Source organism: Denticeps clupeoides, chromosome 18 (assembly GCF_900700375.1).
Source record: "Denticeps clupeoides chromosome 18, fDenClu1.1, whole genome shotgun sequence".
NCBI classification, from domain to species: Eukaryota; Metazoa; Chordata; class Actinopteri; order Clupeiformes; family Denticipitidae; genus Denticeps; species Denticeps clupeoides.
The window spans coordinates 19,530,429-19,557,090 of NC_041724.1; the positions used below are offsets into that span (position 1 = coordinate 19,530,429).

The following is a 26,662-nucleotide window of genomic DNA, read 5'->3' on the forward strand; positions in this document are numbered from 1 at the left end:
TATTAAATAAAATGTAGAATCCAAGAATGTGTCTTGTGAGCCTGGACACACGGAGAAGGGATGAAATATTCTGAAATGGATGTATTCAGTAAGGGCAGCAAATTAAGAATAAACCCAGACTCCAACACTTTTAGGATTAAAGATACTGCAATAAAGCCGTCATCAGGTACAACTAGAATATCAGAGCCACAAATGATGAAAATCCATAAAAACAGAAACGAGGATCTTTTTAAATTCAGACATGAACACTTTTAAATAATAACACAAATTCTAACGGACACAATAAAACATCCTTGCAGGAATAACAGGGACGGGGGGCGTGTCCCGATGGGATCAGAACCGAGCCTGCTTCCCTACGTCACTTCCGCCAAAGACCACCGCCAGGAAGGAGAATATACGACATTGACGTACGGTGTTCTGCCCGAATTTATTATGTTAAATTACATTTTTATGTGTTCTGAGAAATGTTAATGAAGGAAAAGCTCACGTCGGACCTTTATTTGTGCATGTTGTGTTGATGCTCCGGGCTTGTGACGTACTTCCTGCTCGCCGCTGACGGAGCTACTGAGGTAGAAAATGTTTTAATCTGCGTCTGATGTTCTGGGATCTCGGACTTCGGGCCGATTTTGAGTCCGAGGCGGACCGGACCGGACCGGAGCTGGACGTACAGTAGAGATCCGCAGCTTTACAGAATCAGAATAAACTTTTACGGTCCGCACTTTTATAGAAACGGGTCCATTCTGTCCACACATACAGACTCTAAAACTGCGTTTTTATCCGCGAACCACACAACTACACACAGTGAAACGTATCCTCTGTATTTAACCCTGCTTCACCTTGGTGGCAGCAGGCGGCCATGACAGGGGTGGGGACCGGTACGTGGGGACAGCGCCTTGTTCGGTGGGGACCGGTACGTGGGGACAGCGCCTTGTTTGGTGGGGACCGGTACGTGGGGACGGCGCCTTGTTCGTTGGGGACCGGTACGTGGGGACGGTGTCTTGTTCGTTGGGGACCGGTACGTGGGGACGGTGTCTTGTTCGGTTAGGACCGGTACGTGGAGACAGCGCCTTGTTCCCCTGGGTGGTAGTAGCCTAGTGGGTAAGACACTCGCCTGTGAACCAGAAGACCCGGGTTCAAATCCCACTTACTACCATTGTGTCCCTGAGCAAGACACTTAACCTTAAGTTGCTCCAGGGGGACTGTCCCTGTAACTACTGATTGTAAGGCGCTCTGGATAAGGGCGTCTGGTACTTTACTTTATTTTGAAGACGCTTTTATCGTCTTACTGGAGGACACCAGCAATTCTCGTTGGATTTCTATAGATTTTGAGTTTAGAAAACTAAGAGTCCTGATAAGACCTTTTACTTATAATAATAACACGAGACATGAAAGTTCTGGACATATTAGTCATGTTCTTCTGATCATGACGTGGATGTGCTTTGTCCTTCGTTATTTTCTAGGTGAGACATGGACGTGCGAAGCCGTGAATTTGAATCGGACGGCAGCACAAACTGGTCCTCCATCAGCGCCAGGATCAACTCCTTCCAGCAGTTCCCTCGCGGTGAGCAGGTTTGGGTGGAGCAGCTGGCCCGGGCCGGGTTCTACTACACCGGGCAGGCAGACCAGGTCCGCTGCTTCAGCTGCCAGGGGACCGTGGACACCTGGCTCGCCGAGGACACTCCTGTGAGCCGGCACCGTCGTGTCTCCCCTGACTGCGCGTTCCTCAGCTGTGTCCACCGTGGGGGCGATGTCCAGGCCACGGACGAAGCCTCCGAAGCCACCGACTTCAGTCTGAGGACGGGGGACGTGGTGGACGAGACCACGTACCCGATGGTGCCGCACATGTGTGATGAAGACGCCCGTTTCCAGACCTTCCAGGCGTGGCCGCCATCTTCCCCTGTCCGGCCCCGAGATCTGGCTCAGGCCGGGCTGTTTTACGAGGGACAGGAGGACCGGGTCCAGTGCTTCTGCTGCGGGATTCAGTTGTCTCAGTGGGTGTCTGGGGACGACCCGTGGACGGAGCATTCCAAATATTCCCGCAACTGCTTCTTCATCCTCGGTCACGACGTGGGGAACGTGCCGTCCCTGAATGGGGACTCCCTCAGGGTCTCTCTGGAGTCCTTCGAACAGCGTCTGGAGACTTTCTCCGGGAAGAGCCTCCCCGTGGACACCGAGACTCTGTCCAGAGCCGGGTTTTATAGCTCCGGTAGGGACGCTGTTTAGAAGACGTTTGAGTACTTCGGTAATGTGGACTGTAGTGACGGGGACGCTGTTGTGCATGTGGTGTTGCAGGTGAAGGCGACCGCGTGGCATGTTTCCGGTGTGGAGGAGGCCTGAAGAACTGGCAGCCTGGTGAAGATCCGTGGGTGGAGCATGCCCGGCATTACCCAGGGTGCGGCTTCACCGCTGCGCGTTGTTAAAGCAGACATGGCCGCCGAGCGCCAGCTCACGTTCCGCGGGAATCTCTTGTGTGCAGGTGTAGTTTTGTGCGGGCTGAAAAGGGACCTGAATTTGTGGTCAGCGTACAACTTCGAAGCCCGAGGAGGAGCGGCGTGGTGAGTGGAATATTACAGAAATGTCCATCTCCGGGTCATAGTACTGGGTCCCCGGGTCCCCAGCGGATAAAACACATCATTAATATTCCTAGTTTATGTAAAGAACATCGAGAAAATGTGCAGAAATGTTCCTCTGGTACATGTACATTTACCGCATTTACCCGACGCCCGTAGTGACAGGGACAGTCCCCCCCTGGAGGTGTCCTGAGGTGCGGGGCGTGGTGCTTGGCTCAGGGCGAGGCTCAGGGCGTGGTGCTTGGCGAGCGTAACTTTTTTCCTTTTTCTTTCAGGCTGCATCTCAAGAGACCAGGTTTTCAAAGGATGGAGAAGGTAAATATTTGAAGTTTGAGGTCCACGCCTGCACATCAGGAAAATGCTTCTACATAACTGGCCCAGACATGCTGGTACAGTGCTGGGTCCCTTCAGATCACGTCCCCTTTTCACCACGCCATGACCGTTCAAGCAGAGCGCAATCCCTTTCATCATTTTAATTGTAATTGTACTAATTATACTACCGTAATATCGACTGGAGACGTGGTAATACACATTCTCATATTGTCTTCCTCAGGTTTTAACATTATGCTTCATTAAAAGCACGAGAACAGATGCCGAAGGCGCTTTTACCAGGTTATAACCCTCTAATGATGAATAAGTAAACCGGTACTTCTGCTGTCTGTTGCCGTGGCAACACTGGTGTAATGAAGTAGGTATGTGTTCTGGCCACACCCCGGCCCGTGTTTGACCGTATCCACCTCGTACATCCTGGATTTTCAGCAGGGATTCATCCTCTGAATCCAGCCAGGAGGAATATGGGATTTTCCAAGAGAATATTAGACCCTCGGTCTCTTCGCGCCCTTTAGGTACGTGCGCTGGACTGGCCTTGGGACAATCCATAATAAATGTTGTCCTTGATAAAGGACCAACACAGTCTAAAATGAAGCAGTCAAACTGCTCTCCCATAGCCAGAACACGTCCTTACTGTGGAGAGGACTTCATTTATGCCTCAGCACAGTCCTTCCACTAATATGCCACCGACTTACTAACCACTCCCTTCCTGACAGTGGAAGTGCCACACTTTTTTACAGAGTTTTATTGACGGAGCGTCAGGTTTGAATCGGCGACTCTGGTCCAAACCTCTAGCGATGTGCATCAGTCATGCTGGTCTGACCTCCCAGCCCTTACGAAGCTGCAGGAGAACGGTGGAATGCAGCGCGGGGCTGATTATACTGCATCAGGACGAATTCATCCGCTCAAATAACAGGATCATTCATGTTAGCTCAAATTGATCTTTATATAATTCTCTGATCTGTACTTAGTTTTTAAATTGTTCTATAGCCGCAGACTCTTCATCTATTAGGTGTGTAACGGTAAAGGTATCGCACAGTATCATGCCACATACAGTACAGTTTGGACACACCTTCTCATTCAAGGTGTGTTCTTTATGTTCTTGACCATTTACGTTGGTAGATTCTCACTGAAGGCATCAAAACTATGAATGAACACATGTGGAGTTCTGTACTTAACAAAAAAAGGTGAAATAACTGGTCCAGGTCCATTTACATTTACAGCATTTATCAGACGCTCTTATCCAGAGCGACTTACAATCAGTAGTTACAGGGACAGTCCCCCTGGAGACACTCAGGGTTAAGTGTCTTGAACCTGGGTCTTCTGGTTCATAGGCGAGTGTGTTACCCACTAGGCTACTACCACCCACTGCAGGTCCAATAATGCAGTGTCAGTGTCAGAACAGAGAGGTGCTCAGGTTACCTGTTGATTACCGGGGTAATTACCAGACAGAAAGCCACCATTCCACCACCTTTGCGCTTGCTAGCTGTTTGCTGCAGAATTGATTTTAAGATCCTTTGTTTACTGTCCTCTTAATGGAATTTGAAGTACCTTTGACCTTCTCAGACTTGCATACATCCTATGAATCCTTAAGAAGTCTTATATCTACAGATATCTACAGCCACTAAAGTCAGAGCCAAATGCCAGCTGTCTGCTGAACAGCTGTTCTGAATGTGTGAATGTACTTCATGAACCAGAAGACCCAGGTTCAAACCCCACTTACTACCATCGTGTCTCTGAGCAAGACGCTTAACCCTGAGTGTCTCTAGGGGACTACTGTCCCTGTAACTACTGATTGTAAGTCGCTCTGGACGCAAATGTAAAAACTTTTATTTTGAAATGTCGCATACAATCAAAAGTGCAGCGGCTGTATTTAAAAAACCGCGATTTCTTGGTACAGTGAAGATCTGTGAATGTCTGTCAAACACAGGACCCCCTGCTATCTGTACTCTGGTGAGATTATGGATGTTGCACCACTCTTTTTAACAGTCTGCTTCTCTGTGTGAATAAAGTAAATGAACAATCTGTATGAGTAAATAAACGTGAATACAGTTGTGTAGAATTGTAACTTTTTTGCTTTATAAATCTCGCAGCAGAAAACATCTTGCAGCTGGAGCTTTCCAGAAAAGCTGTTGAGCTGGGGCTGGAGCCAATGAAAGTCGAGAGGACCATCCTGGAAAACATCCGGAAAACCGGTCAGGGTTACTTTTCAATGAATGAATTGGTCAACGATGTTTTAAACTGCACTGTGGAGGGTGATTTGGAAGCCTCAAGTGAAAGTAAAGGTAAACCGGCATTAAATATCATACTGCCTACGTTACAGGATACATGTTTTCATTTGAAATATGACTTTTTTTTTGTTTGTTTTGATCTGTAATTTTAGATGAAAACCCAATGGAGAAGCTGGAAAAACTTCAGAGGGAAAAACAGTGTAAAGTCTGCATGGACTGTGACATCAGCATTGTCTTCATCCCCTGTGGACATCTGGTCACCTGTCAGAAATGCTCCGATTCCCTCAGCAAGTGCCCTATCTGCTGTGCAGAGATAACACAGAAAGTCAAGACATATCTCTCCTAATGTAAAGCATTGCTGCTGTTCCTCATCAATTTATTGACTGATCATGTCCCAGCTGATCAGATCGGCATCTGATGCAGTTTTGTAGGGTTAATATTTATTTAATGTAACATTTTAATTTCTGTATATAGACAAGAGAATTGATTTCCAATCTTCCTCACACGGTAAAATGTAGATACAGTTTAATTGCAATTTAAAGCATTTTTAAAAACTGATTTAAGATTAAGTGGGTGGGGTAATATCTTTTTTTGTTTTCTCTGTGTTCACCTAATGAACTAAAACATTCCAGTTGTTTCATCATCCAAAATTGGTAACTCTGAAACTAGGAAATAATAAAAATAAATTCATTAAACATTAAGAACTTTTCCAAGCTGAAGTGTATGACTTTGATCTAACATGCATGACAGGAAGATTGGCTGATGTACTCACTATCATGCAGAAAGACGAAGCTACTCTGGCCCCAAATTCAACCTTTTTTACGTGGTTCTATAGAACTTGTCCAGCAAACCCCCAACCCTTATTATTGTCTCATATGCTCCTGGATTTCTCATTGTTGGCAGTTTTGATGATTTTCCTCATCCACATCTTATTTATTAATCCGGTCAAGATTTTAATGTTAAGTTTGTTAATCCGTTAGTATGGGAAACCAAAACTGTTGGTCAGTTCTTCTACAATGCACATTGAGCACATGACCAGAAACTGGACATAATCCACAGCTTCACAATTACATGTATAACAGAAAGGTGATTTTCGTTTGATGTGTGGACAATGTAGAAGATTTAGTTGAGTATAAATGACCTGATTACCACGCCTTTTCCCACCGTGACTCGTCAGTATTAATACCAAGGGTACTGATGGGGTGTGGTCAGTTCAGTAGATTTAGTGAATTGAGGCATTTTAACAAGAACAATTGTACCAATTGTGATCCAGGTCTGCTTTTATTGTGCAGAGAAGGGGTGAAAATGCAGACGTTACAGTGGTGTACACTACACTGTACACAGGGGCAGTGGTGGCCCCGGAATCAGAATCTCGATCCTCTGAGGTACCACTGAGCAAAGCACCGTCCCCCTCACACTGGTTAATGGTGAAAAGCAGAAGACACGTTTCATCGTGTGACCGTGTGCTGTGCTGCTGTGTTTCACAATGAAAATCATTTCATTTCACATGGATTCCTAGATACCCAAAACACAAGGGTGACACACAAAAAGGATAAGATGGTGAAAGGGCAGCAGCCGAAAAGGCCACTGGCAAGGTTCACTTATACCCAGGACCAGTGGCCAGAAGATTAGGGACAGAGATATGTGGAATGTCATCAGCATAAAGGGTCATTTTGTGCTCCCACCTGAATCCCAGATATTGATAACCTGGCCAAAGGGTTTGAAAGCAAAGAAAGGGCCATTTGTGACCTGGTCCTACTGTGTAATGTTGACATATAACATATTGTCCCGAGCATTGCGACCTTTAATAAAAACCAGTCTGATCTTCTTTAATGAGATGAGAGTCTCTGTTCTTCTTTTATAGTATTCTGTAATCACTCCTGATAGGACCGGGAACAGAATGTGCACAAAACATTCCTCATATAACATCGTAACACAAAGTATATATTTTGCTGAAGCATACGAACAATACAGGATTTATTAAAATCATAAGGATTTCATAAAATAATTAATCAGCATTCTTAATCAAAATTGTAATGATTTTTATCCAACACATTACAGCAGAAAATAGAACCAAACGCATTTCAAGTCTGCTTTCCCCTCTAGAACCTTGTGGAGATCCAGGTGGTGGAGCTGGTGACCTTCATCTACAGCAGCAAAGCACCCAACCTACAGGACATGGGCGCCGAGCTCCTAGTAGCAGCAGACATGGTAGCTAATACACACACACACACACACACACACACACACACACTGCTGAGATCCTCATCTTCGCTGACCTCCACTCGACCCCGGATGTGAAGGAAGAGGCCATCACCTTCATTAACTGGTGGGTGACGCTCCCACAGCTCATTTACTACATTTCAGAAGATAGATGGTACTGTGTATATCTCCCTTTTTCTTTTAGCCATACTTTACACATCGTGGTGACATCTGGATGGAAGATGTTGTGGACCAATCCTTCTCACCTCATTGGAGAGCTGAATCGCTCCTGTATCAGTGCATTAAAACTATATAAGATGTTTTATATTTGATGTCTTTCCCCACCTTGAGGACACCAGAAGAAAGCAGCGTCATAGTGTTCCTGGACTTGTAATGTAATATTTCAATTTGTTTGGTATTTTACAGGCCAGTTCATCTCCTTTTATCTCCATTTGATATTTTTCTTATTATATATTTATAGACACCTCTCCTAATTTCGTCCCAATAAAGATATTCGGATTCCGGCGATCGATCAGGCCATCTTGGATAATCCAGGAGCATAACCGCTGTAGACGAGCGGCGTCCCGCCATTTCGCTCTTAATGTCACGGAATTATTCAACATTCTCCTGAACCAAGGTTATTATAGTTAACGAAAACGAACGATAAAACTAAAACTAGAATTGAAAAAGCATTTTCGTTAACTGAAATAAAGAGTTAAAAAAAACGAAAACTAACTTAAACGAACTAATATTATAGCAAAAACGTCCTTCGTTTTCGTCTTTGTAATAAATCTTTTGGGTTGAATTAAAATCTATTTCCTTCACGCTGCCAGTTTTAAGCCAGGTTTTTGACCATTATGGTAACACGTGGTCTGTGACGTCACGTGTCCATAGTCTGTCCGTGACGTCGCCAGCTAGCGTGATGGCTGCAGCGAAAGGCGGAAGAAAGCGGAAGAAAGTCCTATTTGGGATTTCTTTGATTATGACAGTGGCAAAAATAAAAGTAAGTGCCTTGTTGTAGAAGCAGGTGATACAATATGTGGAATACTTCTCACGAATCTGACAGTCCATTTGAAAAGCTCACACAAAAAGGCGAACCAAGAGTACCTGAACAAGCCAGCCTCTCGCCCGCCCTCCCCAGAAAGAGAAGCGGTAGCCAGGCCAGGTAACATGGGAAAGGAACGTGGTACTACAGCATCCATAATGGACTGCTTCCACCGCCGACCAAGTAGCTGCTGGCTAGTAAATACGCAGGAACACCACAAATGAGAAGAAGCATTGGTAAATATGTTTATTAAGACTGGAATGTCTACACGACTGTGTGACTCGATTACCTTCAAAAAGTTCACCACTTCACTCGAACCAAAATTCAAAACTCCCGGAGCTGCAAGAGTCAATAACCTTATCGGAGCTAAGATGGATGAGGCTATTCTGGTGATTTTGATTCATGCACCTGACAAATATCCTAATTTACAAAAAAAAAACTAAAACTAACACTGTAACTAATAAAAACTTAACTAAAACTAGGCCATTTCAAAATATCAAAACTAATAAAAACTAGTAAATCTGCCTCTAAAAACTAATTAAAACTAACTGAATTTGAAAAAAAAAAATCTAAAAGAAATAAAAACTAAAACTAATGAAAAATCCAAAACTATTATAACTGTGTCCTGAACACACACACAGAGTTGAAGTTGCTCCACAAACTTGAATTGAACCTCAGATTCTTTCTCCGGATTTGCAGCTTGTTTGGAGTCTGGAGGACTGCAGCACATTCGTTTTAATACTTTAAGAACAGAACAGTTAGTAGAACATTTCAGGCAGTAAAGACTCCTGCACGCCCTGCGTTATCCCTGCTGGGTAAAACCCCAATTTTGTTTCGTGACCTGTTACGTTCCTAAGTCCAGGGGTGTAAGAAACGTGACGAGTGTGGAGAGGAGGACGTCCCCTGTAACACACTCACAACCAAACACAGCATACAAACAGCGCTTTTATTTCCACTGAGCTAACAGGTAGAATAAAACAGCGGACTCAGCACAGCTAACCAACATCAGGACAGCCTGAAGCGGGGACAACTCAAACACGCACAAGTTAACAAAAAGGGCACATAACAGGCTAACAACAAAGGGTCTATCACACAAAGCAACAAGACACATGAATGAGATCCCCAAAGGAGCTCCTTGCAGATCTCCATGGACCCTGGGGACCTCCCGAAAGAGTAAGGGCCTAGTAGACTGGGGACCCCCCCAAACACCATCCAAAGTCTCTTTATATAGGTGGAGGTGACCAATAGGCAGATGGTAGGCGGAGCTGGTAGGCCTCAACTCCTCCCACAAAGTCCACCTAAAAGAGACCGGTTCCTGCACTTGGTTCCTCCGTCCCAGACAACATTTGAATTGTCTAGATTCCTATTTGACTAAATTAGAAGCAGTGCCGACCAGAAGATGATGGGATGCTCTTGTTGAGTCTTCATTTCACATTTTAGTCTGAGAGAGACGATGCTGAGTCTGAAACGCTGTACTGCGCAGGAGGCTTCAGAGCTCATTTCCAACCCTGTTGTGGAAAAGAAGGACCAGGAGGACAATGGGGAACATCATGATGAGGAAGAGGAGGAAAATGATGATGATAGGTTACAATCAGAGTGCAGCTCACACACCGGTATTTGAGGGAAATTCTAAACCTGACTGCTTTGGGAGTAAATATGAGTATCAGACAAGAAACATCTACACCATGCATGTTGTTTTAGGATAGCAGAATATATTAATTATACAACAATAAAAATGGTGCACAGTTAGAGAATTTGCATATAAAAACTTCCACAGTGTATTGGATGTGTGTGTTTGTTAGTCTATGCACGTGTGGTCAGCTGTTGGACTTTGTTGTAACAGTTGTTGGAAAGAAGGACCTTCAGAATCTCTTCCCACGTTTGTGCATGTTGGAACCTGCCACTGAAGGAGTCTCCTGCATGGGGTGATGTCAGTCACTGCCACCACGGCATCCTAGAACAGAGCTGGCCCTCCTGGTCAGCCTGTTCCCTCTCAAGCCAGATGTCACCACAAAGCCATAAAAAGTGGTCCCTGGTCTCCACTGCAGCAGGTATAGTCTGCACTGACCTTCAGTCCAGTTTATAACAAGCACTTTCATGTTATGGCTCCAGGTGCAGAACCTTGGTGGAGAGGACAAATACTTTGCACCATAAGCTCACTGTGCCAAAGACTGTCATGGCCACACCTTTAATGCCAAATTGAAGAGTCCAATGGTTCCCATTATGTATTCTACAGAAATCCAACTCGTACCCGGTTCAGTTCATGGAAATGAACATTTTTCGTTAAGTTCTGCTCATACTTATAGAACGGGTGAAACGTTCTCCCTGAAATCAATGGGAACTGCACCAGACGTTGGATGCATTATGGGGGACAAGGTTTTCCTTTGGTGTCCTGTGTTTATTGGATGTTCTGTCCGATGTTCTGTCCACACGGAGACCCAGAACGGTTATTTTGAGACAGTTATCACAGTACTGTAATATTTTCTTCTTCATTACCTGCAGTTTTATACTGTGTTTATACTGTGTTTCTTGATGAATGTGAGCTCTGCTGCCTGTTTCTTGGTCCCTGAAATGCCACCAGAGTGAGATTGTGCCAAAATCCTTGTTGGGGCTTGTTCATCAGGCCATAGGGCGTGTAAGCTGTTAAAGGGTTTTTTAATTAGTCTGGTAAAAATGTCACCCCTTTATACATTAAAGGAAATAAAAGAGGGGAAAGGCAATTATGTACCTAGAGTAAAACACAGAGCACATTTACAATGCTCATTTAAACACTAACAACCATTAACATTTGCTCTTTGTTGACATTTTTATGCAGAGAACTTACATGAGGACTTTAAATATGCATCATTGAAATCCCTCATTTGGTTCCCTAGGACCCGATCTGAAAATTCTGTTCACACAACACTTCTTTTTTAAATATAAAAAAATTGCATGTAAAAGCTCTTTTTAGTGTAAATATTTTCTAAACCAGAAGGTTTTAGCTTGAAGATCATTTGAAGATCTTCTTTTTTTTTCTTCTTCTTTAATGGCTGTTCATTCCACCACCTTGGATCTAAGACAGAGAAGAATCTTGGTCTGAGGTCGGCAACCCGCAGCTCTGGAGCCACATGCGTACCAGTCCAGCAGTCCTTTTTAATAGAATTCATGAATATTGTGTGGACTTTTCCTGTACAATCATTATTGTTGGATATATTCATTTTTCGTTTTTGGAAACTCCTCACTGATTAACTTTATGTTTGTGTTTGACTTTTGATACAATTTAATACAAAAAAAAAAAAAAAGATCACAAAAAGCTTATTGATAATATATAATGTATTTATATTGTGTACATTTGTTGAACTAGGACAGTGGCAGTGAAAATAAAGTTGGAAATAAGAATTGAAGCCTTTTGGGATAGTAAAAAAATGTTCCATTGTATTTGAATGAAAACGAGTTCTACTAGTATTTTGCCTGTTGTTCTTCACATAGCCAGTAGGCTACGCTGTGGGTTGCATTTAAAGTGCTGTTAAAATTTCTATATTTGAATATCGCTGAACCAATCTGGTGTTACTCGAAAAACTAGCATAAACGTAAAGTGAATGACCTGAAGTTTTCGAACATCTGGACTTAGGTGATCAAATGTTCAGCAAAAAAATACTGTTATTTTACAGTTTCCCCTTTTTATTATTCTGATAGAAAATCCTTTAATAAAATGACAACACAAGGAACTAAGCAGAGAAATACATTCATTTTACATAAAAAAAATACATATCAAACATCTTAAATAAAGTGGAAAAGGTCAGCAATATTGAAAAAAATATTGAAATATTCAAAGAAAAAAAAAACATTAGACCTGTTTCTAGTTTGACAATCAGAATGTTAGGACATGTACGGACAATAAGAATAATCTTGTTAAATGGTGTCTAAATTATTACAAATTTTACAAAACATCTGTGTTTAATGGAACTCTGACATGATGGAACCTATATTCCTTATAATTGATAAAAAATAGAAGGGCTGTGAGGCCAAGGTGTCCCTGGCTCACCTGGCGGCTCAAAATCACTGTGTGTGCCGGGTCCGAATCGCCACCAAGAGCTTTGAAAGTGAAGTGATTGTCATTGTGACATTGCGACACACGGTGACGCAACAAAATGTCCTCTACCATTAACATCACCTTGATGAGCAGTGGGCAGCCCTGAAAGGCAAATAGGGAGCAGTGAGCAGCTTTACTCAGTAAAGCACCGTGGCGATTCAGGATTCGAACCGGCAACCTGTGCTGAGGTTACCAAAATTATAGTAGTAAATAATAAATATATTACAAAAGAATCATTTAAACTCTAATAATTTTGTATGATATATGTCTTTTCTTCTGTTTGTACTCAATTTCTATAATTTTAAGATTAAGATCGAGAGAAATTGGTCATGCATCGTGCATTGTATAGTTAGACAAGATTGTCATGATCCGGACTGGCAGGGGTTACTCCGGATCCGGAGTCCGGACCACCTTTTTTTCTGCTTTGTTAAATATCACTTCTGATGTGGGTTTTTCTTCTTCTTCTCCTATATTGTGTTTCCGTATGATTCGGTGATTGGTTTGTAATTCTTGGCCATCGTCGTCAGGTGATGCATTTTAATTATCATGAGATAGATCCGAAAATAGATGCTGACAAGGTGAAACGGTGGCAAGTACCTGGCATTTTCTTTTAAAAGTGCTCACAGTGTCATGGCTACATGGAAATGTGTCCTGTATGTCATTTATTTAAAGGCTCCACACAGCAGAAAATGTGGCTCAGGCCAGAACATGGCCGCTGGTGGGATTTGGGAGTTCACCTTCTATTCAATTCAGGAAAAATCTAGTGAGGAGGAAAGAGTATAAAGTCTTTCACATGTTGTAAATAAATTTAATAGAATTTGATTTTGTAATCTCAGCCTCATATATATATAACTCTTCAGTGGCAGGTGGTGAGACAGAGTAGAAATACAGAGTATTCATTATTAGTCAAAATGCTGCTTTTTCTGCTCTCGATGTGTCTCGCATGTTCGTTCAACTGAAAAATCCACACTCGCCCGGGACAACAGCGCTGCTCTCTTCAAGCACCTATTTACATTTATGGCATTTGGCAGACGCCCTTATCCAGAGCAAATCAGTTCTGGTTCACTAGAACTCAAAGCATGAATATGATCCTGTTATTTAACTCTGTTGTAGTTCCAAGTTCATCTAAATCTTCTCTAAAGAGGAAGGTCTTGAGCTGCCGTGTGAAGGTGCTCAGTGACTGAGCTGGAAGTTCATTCCACCACCGAGGGGCCAAGACGGAGAAGAGTCTAGATGAGCGTCTTCCTTTTACCTTCAGAGATGGAGGGACCAGGCGAGCAGTACTGGAGGCTCGGAGTATACGAGGTGCAGTGCGAGGTGTAATAAGGGCTGTGAGGTAGGATGGTGCTACTCCATGTTTGGCTTGATGCGTGCAGCTACTGGTGGCCAGTGGAGGGAACGTAGTCCAATGTGTCACAATGACAGCTCAGGTGAGAATGGATATGTTAAAAAGTTAAAAATGCACCAACACAAGGGAACACAACAAATAATGTTTGCCCCCGACTACTACTATATGTAGTACATCTTTGTTAAAATGTACCTCACATTGTCTGCCGAGAAAAACTCTGGACCTTGGACATCCCCCTGGTGAAGGGTCTTAAATTTGATGAAAATGGTCTTAAAAAGTATTAAATCTGGCTTCCTTAAAATGGCAAAAACCCTGCTTGATGTAATAAAGGCGTGGCCAAACATTTCTGCATCATGTATTGAGATCATATTTCTTATTTTAGGTAAATGAATGATGTGAATCTTAGTGACATTATCTCCATGTGAATGGAAGGAGAGGTCTGCATCATCAAGGACACCTTGCTGGGACTGTCCCTGATAAAAATACAAATCTGCGTAGTAAAATAGGGTCCATTCCATCTGCTCTGGCTCTAATATTAATATTCCTTGAAGAAACAATGGAGCTTTGCACCTTCAGTGTAGGACAGCGATGGCCATCATAACCAGCCAGCTCCATTTCTCAGGTCCTTATAAGAAGAAATAAAATAACACAATATTAAAAACACAGTAAAAAGCAGAAAGAATATATGTTGCCAGTCTACAAGCTGATATATGTGACTTGTTTTATGTGCAAGAATTAAGAGCTCTACATTATGGTCAAATTTAACGCAATTTAAATACTCTGAATGTAATCTGGGATTTAAAGAGAATATAATGCTGTGAATTTTCTGTTCTACTTCTATTAAGAAAGAGTTTTCTATTAAGACATTCTGGCATAAATTATGAAATAGGTAAAATTTTTTGCCTCACATGAGTCACATGATTTCAGAGAGAGGGCTGCGAGGTATTCATTTGAATGGAAGAGCTTCGGTGTGTTCACTCTGTGCCTTATTTAAACACTGTGCTCTGGGGAATCAGAAACAGCTGTGAAGTAACCAGCCATGAAAATTAACCCATTTTAGGATCCTATATGCCAATCCCCAGACAGATCTTTAGGAGAAAAATATATTCCACAGCTTGTACTATTCTTAAATGGAAATTCCCTCTAAAGTGGATACAGCCATAACAATTCCCATCAGCATGCTGGCTCATCCCATACCATCTGAGGAATATCTGATTCAAATCGGATTTTAGTTGGTATGTATGTGTGTGGTCCAGAGCTGATGATCACTAGTGACATGCAGAGCCATGTTTACATGTATTAAGGCCAGAGGCTGCAGCAAACCACAGCATACATGATGATGATGGTGATGATGATGATGATTATTATGCTTTATTAGTCCCACAAGTGAGAAATTCACATTGTGAATTGCCATAACAGGCTGCCACCCACAGTGGCACCAAATGCATCAGAAGAACAGCGAACAGGAGGTGGAAAGTAAAAATTACACTTACTCACGTTACTGTACTGAGCAGTTTTTGTGAGTAATTTTTCAAGTTTTTAAAATAGGTCATTTTACTTTTACTAAAAAGTATTTTATTTAGGAAAAAACCCACATTACTGAGTAAAAAATTAAATGCATGGCAGATTTCTCAGACGGGGACAGCAGTGCCTGACAATGAAACAAGCGCTGTGTCCTACAGCCAGTCATTTACCAGCCAAAAAAAACCCCAAAAGTCCTACACAACAGACAATCAGAAAATAGCAGTATTGTATCTGGGCAAAATGCAACACAACTACCAATGAAAAGGTATCCGGGAATTCTTTGAGTTATTTATGTATTGCTACTTATAATGAAATCTTCTGAAAAGGTTGTTGACCCCAACAATGAGCTCTTTAAGCAAAGAGTAGTAGTAGGCAGAATAGCATATTGTCACATGATTCCATCCATGTGACCGGGAGCAGCATGGAGATGAGGTAACGTGACTCCCATAAATTGGCAAGATGGCCACTGCCAGCTGCTCAGTCACTGATTGGCATTCGTCCACTCGACTCGGCTCCTTCTCCACCTTAACTAAACAAGATTTATCCTGTTCATCTCCTCTCCTCTCAACTCACCCGCTCATCCTGTCCCCTCCCCAATTCAACCTAGAACGAGAACGTCAGCATCTCACCGCCGGCTCTCATTCGCAGATTAAACCGGAGGAAACCTACCTGCCCAGGTTTTCCCTCAAGATAATCCTGTCTCGGAGGTCTACAGGCAAGTCCTTTGACTTTTTGCTTGGTTTGTGCTCTGACATGAACTGTCAACTGTGGGACCCTATATAGTCAAAATCATTTTTTTTTTCCACAGCTGGACTCCAACTAAGCTGCAGAAACATCTCAAGCTTGATCAGGGGAAACTGAGCTAAATTTTGTTTGAGTCTGTGAATAGATATTTATCTTTCAGAAATTTTCCAAAATCTCGATTACCTCAAAATGATACTAATATACCCTACAGTTTCTGGGACATTCTCAGTTCATTCAAAAAAGGGGTTTTCTGTAAGGGGCCAAGGGCCAGACAGGTTAAAAGGAGGCCACTTATGTCACCAAGGGAGATCTCATTTGTGGAGTGCACTTTTTGATCGGTTGTCCAAGCCTGGTGCTCTTATATTATATATACGTTTGTGGGCCTTGGCAACCTGCGCAAAAAATGACCCTTTATGTGGCCTTTCAATTACACCACACACTCACACACACACCTGCAGGAAAACTCTATCGATGTTGAAGGCCAACCAAGGTTTGGGAAGTATGGAAAGAACCAAGATAAGACTAGCAGGTCCCGACTAGCAGGTCCCGGACAATGCTTAATTGTAGACTGTTCAGAACCATTTCCAACTGGCTGGGCATCTGCAGGGAGGAAAAGAATTATGATGACAGATGTGCGATTACATTCACTGTGGGTCCAATTTAGTGTATGCATGAAGGAGCACATATAAATAATCATTTCTTGAAGACATATTTAGTGTGTACTGTACATACAGTACAGGCCAAAAGTTTGGACACCTTCTCATTCAATGTGTTTTCTTTATCTTCAGGACCATTTACGTTGGTAGATTCTCACTGAAGGCATCAAAACTATGAATGAACACATGTGGAGTTCTGTACTTAACAAAAAGTGGAGACCTGACCTCCACAGTCACCGGACCTGAACCCAGTCCAGATGGTTTGGGGTGAGCTGGACCAACAAGTGCTAAACACCTCTGGGAACTCCTTCAAGACTGTTGGAGAAGCATTTCAGGTGACGACCTCTTGAAGCTCATTGAGAGAATGCCAAGAGTGTGTAAATGCATGTTGTATTTTTACGCTGAAGTTATTGAGTTGATCCTTGTTGTATGCCTACGCACATAGAAGAGGCACTCAGAGTGGTGCCTCTCACGGATCCTGGGAAGGAACATAAATCTTAACACATCTGAATTAACCGTGCATGCAGAAAAATTGATAACACAAACACTCACACACATTATTGAGACGGGAAGAAAGTTTAAACACTCGTATGACCAAAGAGAAGAAAAATGTATAAGAATGAAAGGGCGGATCGGTCGACTGGCTGGCTGTTGGCTTGTTGTGTATGACAGTAAACAGTAGTCTACCGTAATCCTGCACCACCCTCTTGGTTACCTACATCCTCTGTTCCTCTGAGGGTGAGAGCCTGAGACCGGCTCCTGGAGTTGCCAAGACCTTGTAGAGGCTTTAATGACCTGTTTATTGCTTCTTTCTGTTATTCTATCTCCTCTGTAAGATTCTTACATTTATATGTGTAGATATTTCCCACTTTGCTTGTTTGCTCTTCATTGCCCTGGACTGGGACATCATTTTTTTCAGTTGTGTTTGTGCTTATTTGTATCCTGTTTCTTGTGATCCAGAGGGTCTGGTGTATTTATTTTTGTTGAGGTTCCATATAGAACATATTCATGGAGAGACAGAGTTTTTTTGTACATTTTTAATTTACAAAATGAGTATTAAAATTCTCTGTACAAGGCCTCACACGTGAGGAAATGATATCCATGCATGCATTTCTTTTATTGTCTTAAGATGCTTGCCAATTGTCTCTTTACTGCAGTGCAGTTACATAAGGGAGAAAACAAGAAAATCAGAAAAACCCACTATGGCTCCGTAGTTCTACTGCTTTTCTCCTACAGTGGGAATCACCACTCATTTTGCATGCAGTTAAAAAAGGGAAACCTGTCAATCCATCAGTGAACTTTTAACAAACCTTTGAACACATGTACATCATACATGTAAATATATTTTTGTCTTTTTATTTCTTTAGTAAACGTTCCTTATAAAACATTTCCATGTCCTAAGGGTAAATGTTTTTGCCCTCTAAAAACTATGGACTTACAGTGTTTTTTTTATAAGGTAAAGAGAAAATAGAACAGCGATGTGTAAATGTGTGCTAAGCTTTTATCCACTGTAATAACCCTGTATAAATCACCGCTCTCTTTCCGATTTTACTAATCCACCAACACTGGAAATAAATATCAAAACAAGCGTAGAATGTGCAATTATTTTGAAGAAGAAAAAAAAGAATAAATATTACATTTTAATAGCCATTGCTGTTGTCCATTGTTGGACTGCAGTAAACCTATGTTTAAATCATCAGCTTTGTAAATTCGTTTGAAATATGTTAAGTACATTGGTGTAATGTTGAGTAAATGTCTGTGCGCGGTGAGGTATGAGGATGGAAGCATCCACCAGTCTAAAACTACGGTACAGTGTATTCCCACCTGCACCAGGGGTGTAGAAAACTGTGGATTCCTCCCAAACAACGTCTGATATGATGAAGATGTTCTTCAAACACCTGACACATTTACAATGAATGAATGTATTACAAGAGATAATTAGAAGATTAGAAGAGCCAGAAGCACAGATACTTTTCTTTCTTTTTACCACACAGTGTTGGCACTACTTGTGTGTCAGGTGATGGCTTTTGAGTTTCAGTTTTATTTTGTTCACAAAAAAAGATTACATTAGCATTCCTTTCACTGATGTGTATGATTCAAACGATGTAGTGCTGATGTGATGAACTGCACTGCCATGAATCTCTGAATGTTCCTTAAGGCACTGAAGGAAACAGATCCAGGTCCTAGGATGATGGATTCTGTCATGTCAGATTGCCAGACTAAGGCTTGGAAGTCTCTCCCAAGAGTTCAGCCATCTCGGTCAGTTGTGTTTATTCCATTTTCTTCACAATCATCACAATTGTACCTGTTTACAGAAAGGTGTAAAAAATTATTTGCACGGTTTAAGAATTTTTGCATGACACAAAAGGTTATGCGAGATATCAGCATTGTATGCCGTTGAAAGCCTGATAAAAATTATATCTCTCTGTTGTGGAGATTTATTGTTATTGTCATTGATCTACTCTTAAAAAATGTTTAAAGTAACATACAGTACAGACCAAAGGTTTGGACACCTTCTCATTCAACGTGTTTTCTTTATCTTCATGACCATTTACGTTGGTAGATTCTCACTGAAGGCATCAAAACTATGAATGAACACATGTGGAGTTCTGTACTTAACAAAAAGTGGAGACCTGACCTCCACAGTCACCGGACCTGAACCCGATCCAGATGGTTTGGGGTGAGCTGGACCAACAAGTGCTAAACACCTCTGGGAACTCCTTCAAGACTGTTGGAGAAGCATTTCAGGTGACGACCTCTTGAAGTTCATCGAGAGAATGCCAAGAGTGTGCAAAGCAGTAATCAGAGCAAAGAAACTAGAATATAAAACATGTTTTCACTTATTTCACCTTTTTTTGTTAAGTACAGAACTCCACATGTGTTCATTCATAGTTTTGATGCCTTCAGTGAGAATCTACCAACGTAAATGGTCATGAAGATAAAGAAAACATGTTGAATGAGAAGGTGTCCTGACTTTTGGCCTGTACTGTACGTAACAGGTTAAAGAACAGAGAAAGTACACAGATCACAGCCTACCCCTAGATTTTAACGCTCTCTGTTCCATACACATTGTAGCCTTCTCGGTATGTGGCAAAGTTCTGAGTATTGGTTGAGGGAGCTGGTTTAAAGTTCTGGGCACTCTTTTCTAGTTTCAGCCTTTTGGTCTCTGCACGTGACTTGTAACAGAACTCTATTAATGCCACCATCATTGCCAGTCCCAGCCCTCCAACCAGAATATAGAAGACTCCAGCTACATTGCTGAGGCTGAGAGCACTTGTCTTGTCCTAAGAAAGGTGAAGAACAGAGTTAGCATTCCTGGAAATGGAGAGTGTCCAATAGAAATCTCATTACAAAACTAATACTCTACTAGCCTCAGTAGCCTAGAGCACTTTGCCAAACACCATTGAGGATGACTATCCCTCAGTAGAAACATCTACAGTCTATGCCCCCTCCATGAAACAGTGTTCCTACTGCTGACTGTCAGAGATCCCATTCATTCCAGAAGCAGCAGACTATTTCTAGGTCTTTTTAAAGTTTGAGGTTAGTGTTACAGACTGCTGTTGACTGCTTATCACTGTCGCTCTTACACTCGTCAAACGTTTTGAGGAACCTCTGACTAGTGTGGACAGGTAACTGAATTGGGAAGCACTGCATTGCTGGTGATTGCTTATCTGCAATGCTAATCTAAACCAATGGCTTCTTCATTTTGAGGAAGCTGGTCAGTTACTTACAGGTCAAAATCTCCGATAAGCCCTGACTGAAGCTCATTAGCACAGGTCTGGTGTGCTATCTATACACATCTTATACTGTACATTTCAAACCATAACTGGCAAAAAAGTTGAGTAATATTCTGAGCCAAACCATTCTGCTGTTGTTTACTTCCCAAACTTAATGATTAAAAATGAGTTCTTGAGAGTTCTGCTATTTGCAGGCGAACCCCATGAGGCTCAGATGGTAGACTAGAACATGGCCAGGGTTCATTAAAACCTTTACTGCATTCTTGAACCTCTTGAAGAGGGCAAACAAAACATCATCACTGGGACATGAGTGTTGTTCTCTTTCCAACATTCGCTTGGCATCTCGCTCTGCTTCACCGACCGCTGAAGCACCAATGACACAACGTCCATCGCAGATGAACCAATCGCAGTGGGGCTATCCGTTAAAGGCTACTCTGTTCTACACTTGGGGACATGCAGGAGGCCGGGCTGTCCAGCCCACCCACAGTCGAGCCCTTGGTCACTTCCAGCCCAGTAGGATCACTGGTTCCTGGAGGAGCTGAAAAAGCAGCAGAGTTCTGGCAACACTTGCAGCTACCTGGGAGAGATCTGCACTGTGGGCCCTGTGGTTGTGGGTGAGAGATCGCTGGGACCCAACTTATCCAGGCTCAGAGACAGATGCTCTGGTGGACCTGCTGTAAAGGGTATGACTTCTGTCTGACTCGAGACCATGCAGGGTGCCAGGGTCCTGTCCACATGCTCTTTGTCCGGTGACGTGGTGTCACTGGTGCTTCCACGGTCAGGTGTATCCCATAGTAAGATACCTCGCTCTTGTTATCAGAGAACCGGAGTTACATTAAGTAACATAACGATGCAAATAAGATCGGCTAAAACAATGAATCACACCAGGAAATTCTGTTTGTTGCTCACCCCACAGGAAGCAAAAGAATCTAACAGACGAAGCATCATGCAAATAAATAACAACACTAATAAAGCAAAATTATAATAAAAAGTTTAGAAATGAAAACAGCAGCATAATGGTCATTGCCTCATCAATAGAAAAGAATTTACATCATGTGTAAGTAAAAGTCTTATCTATGTCATTTACAATTCACCCCACCAGCTAAGCATCCAAATGAGTAATATCAATAATACAAATACAAAAATGCTTTAGGTATACAAGAAGTGGGGTAATAGCGTTTGGCCACTCAGTATTTTATGAGAGGCTCAATAAAATGTTCCTTTAAATAACTGTATGTAGGTTCATTTACATATTTTTACATTACAATGAATTAAGTAGATATCTGAATGTGCATTATTTTCATTGCATATGAACAATACGTCAAAATGCAATTTGGAATCAGTACAAAAGACCTGTAGCGACTGACCTTACTTCCAGAGTCCTTGGCTCCACATTCACCCTTATCGTACCACCATTTGTTTTTCAGCTTGGCTAAGATGCCTTGTTCACTGAGTTTCAATACTGCAAGGTTTACAGGAGTTCTTCACGTGGGAAATAACATAAATAACATTATATTATGTTATTTTATGTTATTCAAGTCGTAGCTACTTCATACTTTACAAAGCGATAAAGCAGGGCTCCTGGCCAAGTCAATATCACAGAGTGCAAGCAGACTAGCTATCACCTTCTAGTTCACCCCAGCTAAGCTAAAGTGCCAGGACCTACCCATATCGCTTTGAGTAATCGGCATACACTGTTAACAGAGCAATGGGCAACCTGCAAAATCTACAAAGCAAGAATTAGACCCTTTACTGAAAACTCGATTTTGTGCATGCTGAGGAGAGACCTGGACATGACAATGTCTATGTTGAATGCACTTCCTACTATAGGAAAGATGTTGTTAGATGGCACATATAATGCACCATGTTTTTCAGAATATTTGCATGATATCTCATTATCACATTGCACTGAATTATTCCAGGCACGTGGCTGGCAGGGGTTGAAAATTTCATTACCCCCTCCTGAGCATAGAGACTCCTGATCTGTGGACAGTGAAGATTTGAGGCTTTGTTGCTTGGGGAGACTTTGATTTACAATGTAATTATTCCTTAAGTGTTTTTGAGGCTGCACAGAAAGACGGAATCTTGGGGATAACCATGTTCTCCCTCTGGCCACAAGAAGTAAAAGGTAGGCATGGGTTTTACATTTTAATCAACCCCCAACACAATACACTCCACTGGCTGTTTGAGCTGAATCGTAAGGAAGCACTGCTCTTGGAAGAAAGACAGGGCTTAAGAAATATTTAGGTGTAAACATTTAAAATATTGAAATCAGCCAAAGCTTAATTCAAAGAAACGTCTTAAGTCTTGTTTTCGGAGTTAATTTCTATCTGCAGTATTAGCACTAACATATTAACATTAGGACATTTTTAACAAAACCTCTTAGATCTGCAATCAGTCTGGAAATGGTACTCCTATAGAGGACTATGGTGAGGATGTGCCCAGCAACTGTTTCAGATGTATTATCATATGGACAAGAATGGATCTAAAATATATGTGCGGATAGATTGAATTATTAAAAGAGTAATAATAAAATTGAAGGCAATTCTTTTGACTGATAGGATCAAACATCTCAAGCACATGATATTGCTCCAAGTCTGTTCTAACTATGGAGATGGAGTCCCTGATTTATCACAGCATATTAGCACCATGCACTGGAACAAGCACTGCTGATGTATCATTTCCAACCAAGCAGTGATCTAAACCAGCCAGACTCCAGTGAAGTCCTGCTTAGAAGACAGTATTTCTGCTGCCTCTAATCAGGAGATAAAAGAAATTGGATTTGAGCTCTGACTCATGAGTCTCACAGCGAGGCCTTGAGTTGCATTTGTCTTTTACACATTTCTCAGATGGGATTCTTACACACAAACAGTCTTCCAGTCTTGAAGGTTCCGTGAGCTCCTTCTATGAATTCCTATTTTCTATAAGATTCAGCTCAGATATTGGCCATTAGGGAAGCTTTATATCATTTAATCTTGATCAACCTGGTAGGGCAGCAGATATTTCCATTCATCCTTCCTTCAACTTTATGAAGTGTGCCAGTGTTGTATACGTCAAAATGAGTGCACACTTTAAATGTTTTCACCCTCAAATGTCACTGCTAGTGGTGTTTTTGGTGTAATATGCCTTGCATTTTAACCTCCAAACAAAGTGTTGAGTTGAGCGCGTTACTTATTGTTTCCTTTGAAATAAATATACCTGCTAATTCCAGGTCTTTGAAGCTCTTCACAAGTGGTCCTTGGCTCTTGGACAACTGTTCTGATAGATCTCTTCACACCTCTGTCTGAAATCTTGCAGGGAAAATGTGGCTGTTGCCAGGTCATGGTGAAATTACATTTTTTTCTACTTCCAGATTACGGCTCCAAAAGAGCTCACTGGGACCTTCTGTAGTTTAGAAAATCTTCTGTAACTAATGCCGTTTTCCTTTATTCATGTGTCATTTTCCCCTTGTGTCATTCCATTGTATTACACATAACTTAATTCATAGACATCTATGGTTTTGCATATTTAGATTGCATGGGATGTTACCGATAGCTGGTCATCAATTGCTAAATAAATATATTTATAAAGGTGCTGTGTTCAATACGTAACTGCTGTATATAATATTTACTTTATGTGATATTCAATTAATGGTGAAAGCAGCTAAGACTAAAGACTCTATTGACTATAGACTTTAAACTAGAGACTAAGGATTTTTCCTTCAGAAAAACACATCTTTTAACTACAGCTGGGAATGTAGCTTCTCTCCTCAGTCAGACAAAATGTTGCTGGTCCTTCTTTCCACCAGGTAGGTGAGTCTGGGTTCTTGATTGCATTTTTTTTTTTTGCATTTGAAAAAAAAAAAAAAAAAAAGTAACAGTCTTGCCGATTACTCTGCCCTATGGTACCCGATTTTTGGTGACATTGAGGCTGACCTTGGAGTCACCTCCCCCGCTGCCGCACTCTCCCTTGTCGTACCACCATTTGTTTTTCAATTTGTCCAAGAGGCCTTGCTCATTCAGTTTTAAAACTGCCAGGTTAACAGCATTTCTTGAAACGATAAAACATAACTTGTAAGAAAATGCACAAGTCGGTAAAGAAAAATCTAATGCATACGTCAAAGTAGTAGTAATGAGGCTAGCGCGGGTAATGGTGATAATACTACTACTTATGAGAGTAAATTATTGCGTGTAATTATCGGTAATCAGAATGGTCATTGAAAGGGCACGAGAGGACAATTTGGCCAGAAAATTGGACAAATATGGAGATAAGGAAGCTTAGAGCAAATAAAGTGTTAAATATTACAGGTGGCATGGAAGGTAACATTGCTTAAACTGAAGTGTGCGGGATGGGGACATTCGTCATTGAGAAGAAAAAAAGGAACAACAAACACCATGCAATTAACATTCGTCACAAGTGACAGCACAGCTTTCCCAAGCTAAATTGAAAAACCGTTCAACTGTTAAATTAAAAGTGACAACACAGCCAGGAAGGACGGCACACAAGACGGAAAAGAAAGATTAGAAGGAAGAAAAGTAAGAAAAAGACAGCAAGAAAAGACAGTAAGAAAGACAAACTGTGAAATGACTACATAAGACTAGTTCTTGGCTCTTGGTGTGAATAAAGATATAAAAAGAACACTAGTAGCAGTTATTGACCTCAATATCAAGCGCAGCAAAAGGCGTTATAAAGTTACCTCTTGATGAAAGAAAAAAGAAAGAAGGAAGAAGAGAAATGACAACACAAGACATCAGGGTAGGTGGAATACTATAACAACATGGAGGATATTGTTATATTATTCCACCTACCTTAATGCAGAGCCTTTGGGCGTGGCCACACCGTAGCCTTTAGAGTCGAGGTTGCCGCCCACTTTCATGGTATCGCAGGGCTTCCGCTGCTCAATGTACTCGTTCATAGTGGACTCGAGTAGGAAGGCAAATTTGCCCTTTGACTTCCGAACCCGGGCGACCCCATCAGGCGTTGTCTTGGCGAATACTGATGGTTCTGCTGATTTCATATATGACCACATTTTCTCGTACACTGCTATTTTGGAGCGCTGCAACGACAGAGAAGAGGAGCAGGTATCAGACATTGAGGATAGCCCTTAACCTTCCTGTAGTAAACAAGCCCCACAATTAGTATGCACTGCTCATCTTAGCAATATCAAATGGGAAAAATATACAAATATTTGTGATTAAATGCATCAGCTTAATTTGCTCCCGTATGATGTTGCTGGATCAGACATGAAATATTTCATGATGGAAGGTAAGCCAAAAGTTTCCCAGTTACCATATTATTTTCCCAGCATCCACAAATAAATCCGAATACTTATAATCTTAAATTATTTAAATTTATTAGGGCTTGAAATTTCAGCACTGTGCCCCTGTCTGTTGTGCAGCAGTGTTTCTAGGTGGAATGTGCTGATGGAAGACGTGGTTGGACTGCCAGACAAGGCTGGCTCTGAAAATACATTAGAGATGCATCTCCACCCTGGGCTGCCCCTGCAAGGACACCTGGGACTGAGTCAGTAGGCACTGCAAATGAACCAGAACTTTCTGTGTGATGAAGAAGTTTTTGATTTTGCATCAGAGCAGAGACACATGGGACACATCGCTACTAGGAATTTAGATGGAGTGTGTGATTCTTCATGGGAAGGTTGAAGGATGACTTTCTGCGGGTGTCCATTTAGATCTGCAGACCATGGATGAATGACCTAGAACTCTGAGTGCTTCATCTGTGTTGTGTTTGCCTTTGCTCGCCCAGGTGAACAAATAATGTGTGCGTCCGTCCACCCGTCACTCGCACACCCATACCTACAGACAATATAGAGTTGCCAGAGAGCAAAACCCACACTAACATGGTTCCTCGAACTCAAAAGAAGGGCAGAATAGTGTTCATATTACATCAGTTCATTACATTTTTAAATAAACCCCTAAGACATTATTCTACTTTCTATCATCCATCATTTGCTTGTGACTGTTGCAGAAGACCAATCAATCACTGGGACATCCAACATCCAATCTGCCCCATTTAAAAAGATGAGAAAGAAAGCAATAGATTACCCACGAACTGAATATGGACAAGATTTAGCTAAAGTTGCGTTTACCAGGTTTTTAAACAATTTAAATAGCAATACATCAAGTATAATTTGCCCCTGAACATTTTTTCTGTCTTTTATCTGCATGTCTGATTAATCAGATCATTGATTACCTATTTTGTATTGC

At 41.8% G+C, this 26,662-nt stretch overlaps 2 protein-coding genes across 14 annotated transcripts in view; one reads left to right on the plus strand and one right to left on the minus strand.

Moving 5' to 3' along the window:
* Window positions 1–314: 314 nt before the first annotated feature.
* xiap (X-linked inhibitor of apoptosis) lies at window positions 315–6,964 on the plus strand. 6 transcript variants are annotated; one of them, XM_028961012.1, is made up of 7 exons: window positions 315–407; window positions 1,461–2,206; window positions 2,293–2,392; window positions 2,477–2,555; window positions 2,846–2,885; window positions 4,994–5,185; window positions 5,284–6,964. In XM_028961012.1, exons 2-7 carry the CDS (start codon window positions 1,468–1,470, stop codon window positions 5,475–5,477), a joined length of 1,344 nt encoding a protein of 447 aa, XP_028816845.1. In that variant the 5' UTR covers window positions 315–407; window positions 1,461–1,467; the 3' UTR covers window positions 5,478–6,964. The 6 variants fall into 6 exon arrangements, with proteins under 6 accessions (XP_028816845.1, XP_028816846.1, XP_028816844.1 ...); XM_028961013.1 differs by lacking the exon at window positions 315–407 and adding an exon at window positions 417–664; XM_028961011.1 differs by lacking the exon at window positions 315–407 and adding an exon at window positions 417–569.
* Window positions 6,965–18,639: 11,675 nt separating this feature from the next.
* The window catches only part of LOC114767758 (glutamate receptor 3-like), an 80,938-nt gene continuing 72,915 nt past the window's right edge, over window positions 18,640–26,662 (minus strand). The window contains exons 13-16 of one of the 8 annotated variants that reach the window (XM_028959450.1): window positions 25,247–25,494; window positions 24,374–24,488; window positions 19,759–20,006; window positions 18,640–19,027 (exon numbers count right to left, since the gene is read on the minus strand). In XM_028959450.1, coding sequence (XP_028815283.1) covers window positions 19,761–20,006; window positions 24,374–24,488; window positions 25,247–25,494 — 609 coding nt within the window. In that variant the 3' untranslated portion in view covers window positions 18,640–19,027; window positions 19,759–19,760. Of the gene's footprint in view, window positions 19,028–19,758; window positions 20,007–21,762; window positions 21,942–24,373; window positions 25,137–25,246; window positions 25,495–26,662 lie in introns of those variants that run through there. The other 7 variants (XM_028959451.1, XR_003742978.1, XR_003742979.1 and 4 more) reach the window with 7 other exon arrangements.

Bases quoted from the DNA above. Each gene is read 5' to 3' on its own strand.
- xiap (XM_028961012.1), top strand. From the start codon at position 1,468: ATGGACGTGCGAAGCCGTGAATTTGAATCGGACGGCAGCACAAACTGG. The intron at 2,393-2,476 runs GTGCGGCTTCAC...TCTTGTGTGCAG, and splicing joins CATGCCCGGCATTACCCAGG to GTGTAGTTTTGTGCGGGCTG. The intron at 2,556-2,845 runs GTGAGTGGAATA...TTTTTCTTTCAG, and splicing joins GCCCGAGGAGGAGCGGCGTG to GCTGCATCTCAAGAGACCAG.